At 36.3% G+C, this 11,640-nt stretch overlaps 1 protein-coding gene across 3 annotated transcripts in view; it reads left to right on the top strand.

The window, feature by feature from the left end:
• The window catches only part of LOC125661522 (fasciclin-1-like), a 49,405-nt gene that overhangs the window by 5,734 nt on the left and 32,031 nt on the right, over positions 1–11,640 (top strand). Inside the window, exons 1-2 of one of the 3 annotated variants that reach the window (XM_056147337.1) lie at positions 2,547–2,936; positions 7,526–8,090. In XM_056147337.1, the coding sequence (XP_056003312.1) occupies positions 7,917–8,090 (174 nt within the window). In that variant the 5' untranslated portion in view covers positions 2,547–2,936; positions 7,526–7,916. Of the gene's footprint in view, positions 1–2,546; positions 2,937–7,525; positions 8,091–11,640 lie in introns of those variants that run through there. The other 2 variants (XM_056147338.1, XM_056147339.1) reach the window with 2 other exon arrangements.

The raw sequence follows: 11,640 nt of genomic DNA, 5'->3' as shown, positions 1-11,640 counted from the left end.
CCCCACTCGTAGAATACTGTATTGACAAACGTGTAGGTGACCAAGACTATGTACATGTATATGCAGTACACGACTGGGAATTTCTGACAGAAATGTAGATACATGAGAGTATGAACTGTGACGCTTTACGAACTATGTCGGTGTGAAGTTTCGCAGTTCATACCCTAATGAAATTTATTTGCATCGGGAGCGGATCAAAGACTTAATTAGTAGAAAGACTATCCATTTATCTGGAGCGGATCTGAGATTTATGCTTTTTATTTTATCCGATTGTTTTCTGGGGGGGGGGGGGGGGGGGGGGGGGGGGGGGGGTTCCCCACAAGTTAGATATATTGATAAGTCATTTTCATTATACGAGGAAAAAAGAAAATAATATATACATCTGGAATTGAAGTTTAATTTCTCAGTACCTGTACGCATATAAGTGAAAGATCAAAGAATGTTAGCCGCTGAGTGTAGCGTTTTACCCGCATAATAAATATATTATCATGTATTCATTTAAAAAAAACAACAACCACCAAATGATATCAAGTTAAAGAGAGAGTGAGAGGGCTCATATGGGATAAGCCTGCTGCCCAATCCCATCAAATTATTGAATAAGGTAAAGAAATTACTTGGAAATATGTAGATATATATTCACGTTACTCTATTTTTGAACTCGCTTCAGACCACTATATTTGCCACAAAAATTTTAATGATGAAGCACATTCAAAGAATCATCTCGTTATTTCTGATTAATGTGTAGTGCTTGAACCTTTTAATTAAAATGACTTCTTCTATAGAGCTTTGAATAAGCACGAGGGTGGGCAGGGCTGGGGTGTACATTTTTAAAGGGAAATCACTCTAAGTTTATACACAATTATTAGGTACAACTGACCTCCGATTTAAAATCACTGACAACATAATAAATGCTTCATTCGTGTTTTTAATGGTGCAAAAAATCTCTCATCTACGTTTTCAATGACAATTTAATCGATTTTTCCCTACCGATATTTGTGTATTTATGTTGTCTGAGTATCATATTTCCGTGATCAAAAGATGTCACCCTGCGGGTGATATGCTGAGATTCGGAATTCCCACAACAAAAGACAAAACAAAGGCCATGCATGTAAACACAAGGTCGCACCATAACAAGGAAACAAAATGTAAACTCTTAATTAATCAATATCAATCTATATTTTTTTTTAAATTGTGCAGTGTATAGTACGAAAGCCTATTAGAATCATGTAAAAAAAAAAAAAAAAAAAAAAAAAAAAACAACCAACTAGGACTAAAATATGCTTGTAAAACAATATAATCATATTCGTAATTATGAAATCATTACATCATAGTTATGAGATAATTATTTCGTAATTACAACATAAAGATCGCGTAATTAAATTACGAGATAATTATCTGGAATTTACCAGAAAGTATCTCATATAATTACGATATAATTATCTCGCATTTATAAGAAAATATCTCGTAATTACCAGAAAATTATTTCGTAATTGCGAGAAAATCTATAAATATTGGTCATGCGATATATTTCTATATAAAAGATATCCTCTTCTCTTTCCGTCTTTACTTTTTAAATCCTGTTTTAGACATAAGAAATCACCTTGTGATCGAAACATGCCAAGTAGACCATTCGAATAGTTAGATATATGTAGTTAACTTACTGAGAAAAAGTTTATTCACGTATTCAAAATATAAAGGAAAGAAAACGAAGATTGATTATTGTAAGAATCTGCACCAAAAGTTAATTAATCTTTTACAAGTTTCACGATGATATAAGCTAATGGTAAAGATACACTACCTTAATGCTTAACGTGACTGTGCACAAGGCTGTTGTAATTCCGGCGTTGAGTGCACACTAATAAAATCATGTGAATTTGTCGATCAACAACATGGAAGGTGCACATAGCTGCAGGACTGTAGCTCTCTGGAACAAAAAAAATATTTGGACAGATCAGAGATCTGTCTGAATTTTTTCCAGAGAGCTACAGTCCTACAGCTTTATGGAAAGAAATGATAACTTGCTGAGTATCTTTTTATCTTACTCAATTGAACATTTTAAACGTTATCCCAAAATAATGTTTCGATAAAATTATTCACATCGCACATTTTCCCGTAATTTACCAAATCAAACCGCCCAAGACTATTCACAAGTTGTGCAGCACGGCTTTATATCCATATTTTTCTCTCGCAATTTTGTCGTAATTGCGAGATCTTTCCTCGTAAATACGATATATCTTCTTGTAAATTAAGAGATCTACAAGATACTGAAATATTACATCAATTAAATTTTATTTTACATGACGATAACAGGCTCTCGTAGTATCGCGATAATTTCAATTTATTAAGTCTTCAAAGCTACTTATTTCATTCAGTATATTAGGTTTTACTGCTTTATTTATCTTTTGTTTGCCTTTCTTATCCCCGCTTTCTTTCTATCTTCATTTGATTATAACCTTTAAATTGATAACCCCGGCGATTCATCATCTCTAAATCTCGCCTCTCAAATCTCCCATATAAAAAGCAACTACCCAGCCATAATGCGTAAGACGAGATGAAAATCACCCTTATACAATCGGAGGCGCGACCCCCCTCCCTTTTCAAGTCAAAAGGATTTATCTGTGTATGTAATAACGAAAACACGGAAGATCTTTTAACAATTGCCAACTGACGGATTTTTTCACCTGTATTAAATCTCCTAAACAAATATTGCTATGTAGAACCCCAGTTATTGAATCCGGGCCGTGGTTATATCTGTAAGGAGATAGCAGGCTTTGTGTTAATGTCTATACAAGTTTTCGAAAGGCTTGGGTCTTTTTTTCTTCTTCTTCTCCGCTCATATCGTAATGTATATGGGGATAACACCATTCAGAACCCACTCCAATTCTTAAGGACTTATACGAGGAAATATATTTTGAGGACATTCAGTGTGGAATTAGGTAAGACTGCTTTTGATATTTTCTTTCTCTCAAAGAATATGATTGATAATGAGTGTGTCGTGGGTTGTAAATTTTGGTGAAATGTCTGATGGACACCGGAGAATGATTCATGACTTGGATGGAGAGCATGGCGTCCTGAGGGTGAGGCTTTAGTGCCTAAAGGTTATGCCAATCGTCAGCATGCCAGACTTTGAAAATCTGAATCCAGCATTTACATTGGCTTTGAAATTTAAACTCGAGAGTCTATAATGATTGGATCAATCACAGGACACAAGATTTAGAGGAATAGGTCAAGTAGTAGCAGTGTGGGGGTGGGGGTGGGGGGTACTCAAATGGTATTTTAGAAGAATATCTATGTGGTACCAGTGACAATTTGACGGGGAATCCATTTTGCCCCACGTTTTGAAATTAACATTTCGCAGGTGTGATGTGCAGATAGATGAAGGGCACGGTTCTGGGATTATTTCCCTCGACGGGGTGGGGTAGTGGATCCAAAATTTATTCAATCTACATTCTGTTCAATCTATTTTGATTTATTTTTCACAGTGAGTTTTTCTTTTTCTCAGTAAAATTCCAAGAGAGAGAGAGAGAGAGAGAGAGAGAGAGAGAGAGAGAGAGAGAGAGAGAGAGAGAGAGAGGAGGGTTGTTGTTGTTGCTTCCCTGCCCTAATACACACGCTCTAACCCTTCCCCCGGAGAGTACAACGTTTACTCGATAGAAACTGCGTCCTAACTAAACAGTTACACTCTCAGTCATTTGAATGGGGGCGTAAAGAGCAGCTTTTGGCATCTGGTCACATATTTTTCTAATAGACGCACAACCGTGTTCAAACAATTGCTACTAGATGTAAACATTGTTAGCATGCTCTTGAGAACTATGATAATGACGATGTTGCTGAGCTTCTGTATATAAACAAGATGTCTCATTTTGTTAGCCAAGAAATAGCCTACTTACGAGTGACATGTGAATATGACAAAATTGCTTCAAAACAAACAATACATGGTGTGTATTCTCATATCGGTGTTGTTGGTTGTTTTTAAGTGTAAAGAAATTTTAAAGTATCTTAATCTCTTAATTTAAAGAAACAAATTGACACTTCAAGCATATAATTTTATCGTAACATTGAAATAATTAAAACATAAAATAATAAGCTAGAATGAGATTACAGATGTATATATTTTTTTAATTGCTTGTACCGGTTACTGGTGCACCAGTAGCGAAACGAATATATCGGGAGATTTTGAGAGCACCTGCTCATGAATGTACACAATCAGTGACGCGATTCCCATATAACAGCCGTCAAATAGCACCATCTGAAATTGATATTTTTTTAAATAGTGATTTTAAATAAACCCCAAAGTTTCACCTGCCATCGTATGATTGCGCAAACTTTTATTTTCTACGCCTCCCCCTTCACGCTTTCTATTTTCCGTTTTTCTTCATGCTAAGCCTGACCAGAATGAAAATCGAAACTAGATTCTTCCCCGTGATTAAAAACCAGTAGACACCTATTAAAAACTGCCATCGTTCTATCCATTTGAAACCGGTAAATCTTTGAAGAAGAAAAGACTACTAAAAGATTTTGATTTTGTGAAACAGATATCTAAATAAGATTTGAGACTTGGATAAATCAATTACTGCTTTAGAATTTAAACTACAAGATAACCGCCTTTAACCCGGCAAAATAAGGGGGATTGAATTGGCTAGGTTTAAATCTAATTGTGCTAGCGATGTTCGGTGAATTTTGCACTTTTGCATGCCATTGTTCACGAAAGAAATATTAGAGTCTCTACGTATATGAAATTATGACGTGTGATTCTTATCTATGTTACAATAGCCAGAAACACGAAAGGCGACATTGATTTAGATATTTGTAGAATGTGTAATATTTCTTTTAAATATATTCATATCTATATTTTGAATACCTTATTTAAATTTTTACTAAAAAGAAAGAAAGAAAAACATGTGCATTTTATAAATTTCTTCCAAAAAAAAAAAATCATGAGGATACAAATTTGGAAATTCCTAAACAGTACTAAATCAAATTAAATAACTTCACACCTTTTGAAATTTCATATTATCATTTTTCAAACGAAAGTTTCTAAACCTACATAAACGCAAATTGTCATTAAATATTAATATATTCCTAAAATATTCATGGTCAATGCCCAAGTAAACAAAGATTTTTTTTTACCAACGTGTGCGTGTTAGCTCACCTTAGTACATGTACAGTGGCGGATCTTAAAACCTTAAGGGCATCAATGGGGTTGACCCCCACCCCCTTGAGTGAACACATTTAATTTTTGTCGTTGTTACCACTTTGGAGTTTTAAATCTTCGCCTTTTTCTGAAGTGTCGCATCCTCCTTTTTTTCAAACAAATTCTGGACCCGCTCATGCCCGAGTCAAAGATATCCATCGTGCTATTGTTTGTTTGGTATACACATTTCATAGTTTTATCTTTGTCTCAAGAGACACTGTGCCAATACCTCAAGAATTTAAATTACTGTAAATCATCCTTGTGTAATGGAGATTTAATTTTATTCAGCTGCAGGGTCATGTCTCTTCCAGTATTATACCATAAATGTCCTGCCCTTAGTAAATAAACCAGTGGCGGATCTAGAGGGGGTCTTACGGGGATTGCAGCCCTTTTCTTTGAATATTTTAACAAAAATACATGGTCATTGTCTGCTATTTTAGAGTCTTCAATAACCCTTCCCCCTGTTTTGGGATCGGAAAAAGTAAATACTTGGGTCTTCCGAAAATTTCTGGATCCTCCACAGCTGACTTTGAGTTCTGGGGGAAGGTTGGATCCGCAGTAAAAATTCACGCCAATACACAGGAATATGTATGGCAAATTTATCTTTAAAATCCCCATCACAACCACGATCTATGAAATAATACACAAAACACCCACGTACAGTATGTTTACAGCATGACCCCAGGAGTCGCGATGGGTTCACAATGAAATTAAAGTTATATAGGAATATGTATAAAATATCGTGTGAGATGCATTATGTCAAAAGTTACAGGGCACATCTTCAAATGCAATATGCATGCATCCACGAACAGCGAAAACTGGTAAAATCTTTAAATTCCCGTGGGAATCCGGGTTAGAATAGGTCCTCAGTATCCCTTGCTTGTCGTAAGAGACGACTAAATGGGGCGGTCCTTCAAATGAGACCACAAAAACCGAGGTCCCATGTTACATCAGGTGTCACACGCCGATCATATACCTATATTTTGCAGCCCTTCACCGGCAGTGGTGACGTTTTCATAAGTGAAGTATTCTCGAGAGGGATATTAAACAATATACAATCAATCTATCTTTATATGCATCATCGAGTAGTGTAGCTCTGTTTAGAACATTGGTTCTGGGAGCACAAGAGGGTTTTAAATGGAAAGTGGATTACATCCCCGTGACACACAATAATAATACTGGCTCTTAATTTCGGAATCAAAACCAGATAGTAAATAAAATAAACGAAATTAGTGATTGTTATATGTAGTTAAACCGGAAGTAAACATAACCAAATCACGTGACTCGGGAAGATTCTAAAGCACAAAATACACACGGAACGGAAGAACTCGAAAATCCGCTTTTCTTCAAAATTCCCTTTTTTATGTACAATAAACATGTTCAGAAAGTGTAGAATGAAGTTGTTTCACGACTTGATCCGCAGACACACGGAAGTGTTATATAAAGCGTTGTTAAATATAGCAATATCTACATATGCCTTTGATATCACGACTTTTGAAATCCCTCATGAATGTGTTGCATTTGTAAACAATGTTCGTATATAAGCGACAGGAAATTCCGACAGAAATGAAAGTACATATATGTAGAATGCAAACATAGGAAATAAACTTCTTTTTTTTTTTTTAAAATCTAAGAAAGTATGACATGCAGGGCTCACGTCGGTATAGATTTCATGGAGTATATTCCGAGGTGAGGCGTCGCGCTTCATACCCTCATATACACTGTAAATGTATTTACAAAAAAATGAAATTTGCTTCCTAAATGTATAGGACAGGCTACATGCACAATTTATCGAATCAGTGTGCAATCATGTAATTCATATTTCAAGTCTGTTCAAGCCAGAGTTTCCACGCCCACTGTTTGGTCACCAGTTGTCTTATATATGAAAATAAAACTGTTAATGCCAGCGATGTGGCCCATGGGCCTCTTGTTTTAAAAGAACACGCGTTTCAATTTGTCACGCCTTATTTTCTATGTCGTGGTTCTACAAAAGAATCATATAAAACATGTCGCCGAGGAGACTCTTTATTGCTTTATTGAGAACTTTCTATTGGCAGCCCGTCGCCAGATTTACCTTGGCATATTTCACGCGACATATAACGTCAAGCTTGACAATTCCATAATATGGAGCCGTAGATCAAACATGTAGATTATTTAAGATTAAAAAGAAATAAAAAATTAGAGGCGCACTCCTGAACACAGAACTACCTGCACGATGAACTTCTCAAATGTACTATATACTTATGTTCTCGGGAGCCAGTTCTGTAACATTTAGGGTTTTTAATGCAGCATAGACGGAAAATAACCGGTAAAATATTTCTTTCTTTGCAGAGGAGCAAATGTAATTTGAAGAGGGGATAAGACCAAGGCGCTTCCGAGTGTTACAACTTTTCTGTGGAGACCTGGATCTGTGTATCTTCTCTCTCTGTATGTGTATATGTGACCTAATTACAAGGTCACACAAAACCAATAAAAGAAGCGTTCCGTCCAAGACAGTTCTCCGTCGTTAATATATTTACGACGCTCGGCATCTTAGCACGGGCTCTTTCATTGATTCGGCGCTGTGTGATGAAATTCGGAGATTTGGGGGAATTTCTGTTCAAATGATGAGTTATACTTTCATTAACTCCTCACTGCGCAGTCGAAAGACAACACTTGTGTGCATTGTCTCAGGGAATATGTGAGCTATTAACAATGCTCTTTCTGTGATTTTTTGTGTGAAATGGAAATTCAACTTCACCCCACGATGTGTTCAAACATATTTTTGTGCCGAAAACAGCTGAGATTGTGCGTCTGTTTTCTGGTGTGTGTGATTGTATGTGTGACGTCATCATCTGACGTCACAAGATCAAAGACCATTAGACAATTGATAAGTGAAATCAACAGACTAAGGGCGGTGAGTATACCTTGTTTCGCTATCTATTCCATACTCCTGCAACATAATATTGGGGGGTGGGGGGGATGTGCACGTGAATATAGTTGAATGAAAATACTATATGCACTTGAAAAGTAATATTGGGCATGAGCTAAAGTGGGAAGAAATGTTTTTAAAATTTGATTTGATGTACATGTATTCGGATAGCATTATACTTCTTAAAGACGCACTTGTATATACACATATATTTACATTTTCAACGTTCTGTAGAAATTCATTCACTCATGTTGCAAACAATGAGTTTATGAATCTTAATAGATATAGTATATCTATTTTAACTGGCCAAAGTGAGCTTCGCAGTTCAGACACGTACCTACATGCATTATCAAAATGAATATTATTTCTTTAAAGGGGCATTATCTGTAATTTTGTCACCGAAAATTGAATTCAATGAAAATTGCTCTATGCTGTAGGCCCCCTATTAATATGTATTTCAATGATAGCACCAGTATGTTTTTGTACCAATTAAATGTTTATTAGTCATTAATATATATTCCTATGCCGTTAAGATATTTTGAGAGAGAGAAAAAAAAATAGTCGCTCTCACTTTACAGGTATCTAATGTCCCTTTAAATGTTCACACTAAGGCGAGATTTAAACGATTAGCGGGAACGCGAAAATCCACAGAAAACTGTTTAATTTATGTAATTCACAGTTGTTGTTTTTTTAATGATCTAGGCAAATCAGTCATAAAACACAAGATTGATAAATTTCATGAAAGTTTTGACTGGTGTCAATATTATATTAGGTCATTGAAATGAATTTGAATATAGATATGGAGTACGAGTGTGGGCTCAGAACACATAGCGACTGCTACAAAAAATTGTACAGCATATTTTTTGGGTTTTTTTTTTTTGGGGGGGGGGGGGGGTATACACTGACTATTAATCAGGTTTTCCCCCCTGTATTTTTACCATACACCTTAAGATTTACGGAACTGAAAGGATTAGCACAGAATCCGTTCGTCATATTGGTGGAATTATATTTCTCGGGCGGTTGCTAGCGTTGTCTAAAGATTGTACCTCTCTGTCCCCGGCGATTAACGGAATATTTTATCTAATTGTTGGGAATTTCCAGAAGCTCTGATAACAACGGGAGCATCTAAAATCAGTTACAGATATCTAACCCAGGGGATGACTTTAGCGTCTTCTTGTATCGCCTGTCATATTAAGCGCATTTATTGTGTGGGTTGTAGTGTTGCATCGCTGTGGGTCGAATTTCCGATAAATTAAACAAGGGAATGAGAGAGAGAGAGAGAGAGAGAGAGAGAGAATTAATAGGAGAGAGAGGGTGAAAGGGGACAGAGATAATATATATATATAAAGCACTAAATAATCACAACTAGGTACTGAAAATTTTCGCCCCAGCCCGGGGTCGAACCAGCGACGTACGGCACCCACCGCCTAGCAAGATTGTCAAACCAGTGCGTAAGTCCACTCGGCCACAACGACTTCCCTATATATATATATATATATAGAGAGAGAGAGAGAGAGAGAGAGAGAGAGAGAGAGAGAGAGAGAGAGAGAGATTTTCTGCCTGATACACTGTTGACATTATACATGGAGAGAGAGAGAGAGAGAGAGAGAGAGAGAGAGAGAGAGAGAGATAAAACATGGAATGCATGAAAGTTCAGTCTTCCGATTATTAAAGTGACCTATTTCTCCAGTAATCACTCATCGCCAACATTCCATGCAATTAAATATAAATTAACTTCATTCACTTTAATTAGCAGTTTTTAATTCCGTCTATTAATAGAAAGACATAAACCACAATCTAGTCATAATAATGGAAAACACCCTCGTTCTTATAATTTGAGTACAGAACTTTTTTCAGTCAATTCAATTCATTTAATCCCTCACAATCAGATCACTGGTACATGAGGTGCAAACAAATACATGTACATATTGGGTCAAATGCTGTCTGACGTGTTTCATACCGATTTTTAGGCCCTTCTTGGCACAGCGATTTTGACTACGGATAACTCCGTTTACCTGAGCAGGATATAGGGATCACGGCGGGTGTGACCGGTCAACAGGGAATGCTTACTCTTCCTAGCAACCTGATCCCACCTCTGGTGTATCCAGGGGTCCGTGTTTGCCCCATTATCTATATTGTATTGCTTATAGGAGTTATGAGATTGATCACTGTTCGTTTTCTTCACCTTTCATATACATATATGAAATAATGTTACAGGAAAGGATAACAAATTATACAAGTATTGGAAAATAAAGAAACATAAAGTTTAGTTCAGGAAAAGCAGACAACACACACAAAAAATCTTAACAAACTTTTTTGCCTATGTATAATGATTTTTCAAATACCACATTGTATTCATTGACTCGTTAACCTTAACAATGTTGTGTCTTTACAAAATGTTTGTAAATATAAAAAGCAATTATTAACACTTTTTAAAATCCCATTTATGAAATCGCCTATATAAAAGATGTATACTTGACATAATACGTCATTTGAATCAGATTATACGCGGCATAATCCGTCATTTGAATCAGTGTATACGTGGCATTCTGCTTCAATATGAACCACCTCTGGTGTTTTCTTTTGTCTGGGCTGCTTTCAGAAAAGGTGAAGCGATCAGATTGTTTCTAATTAATGGTGATTAATAAAACAGCTAGAATTGGGCATTTTGTAAATTTTCCCTTTTGAACCCTTAGAATTTCAAAAGTAAAACGCGATTTTAAAGAGTGCAATCACCGAACCATGAGGGGATTGGGAGTATAAAGATGAACTGGAAGAGAAGGGGGGGATTGGATGTTTTATTGATAACCTGGTGATTCTAATTTGGAAGGGGTGCAATGCGTTACCGCAGTTTAAATTTCAGAAAACCAGACTGAGTGTCTTATCTCGTATAAGCTACAATGTATATATGGCACTGGTGTTTAAGTAAGAAATTTGCACATGTTAGTTTTCTGACTACCGTTGCATTGTACATGTACAACACAGGGGCGGACCCCAATTAAAGTGATTGAAGAATACATATAATATTTGCCTATTTTTATGCAGTTTCAAATATGAATATCAAATATAGGTCGCACCCCTAGAAAATACTACATGCAAGATCCGTACCGGAAAACACTCTGTCCCTGCGTATTGTTCGTTCAAATATTTACACACAGAGAGAAGGGGAGTTTGATGAGTTGTTCATCGGTACAAATCACTTTCTTACCGCTTCCATTAGTATTTGTATCGACTTTTCATCGGTAGGGTCGCTCTTCTACGTGGGAAGTCGCTAATCTCGCGATGCCAATGTGTTTTCCCAGGTGGCGCCAATAAAGGTGTCAACTTCGGCTAATTTGCTGCCCATGTTTTTATTTTCTTCCCTGAATTAAGACCTGTTCAAAGGGTTTGATTCTCTCTCTCTCTTTTTCTCTCTCTCTCCACATGTATTACGTTTGGACATTGGTAAGGGCGCGACATTTTTCTGTCAGACTATTATAACCGTGAACATGCCAGGAAAGTGTATTGTGTGAAAATGACTACTTTCCTTACACAG

The sequence above is a fragment of the Ostrea edulis genome, chromosome 8 (genome assembly GCF_947568905.1).
Source record: "Ostrea edulis chromosome 8, xbOstEdul1.1, whole genome shotgun sequence".
In the NCBI taxonomy this organism is placed as follows: domain Eukaryota; kingdom Metazoa; phylum Mollusca; class Bivalvia; order Ostreida; family Ostreidae; genus Ostrea; species Ostrea edulis.
This window is presented reverse-complemented; position numbering and strand designations above follow the sequence as displayed.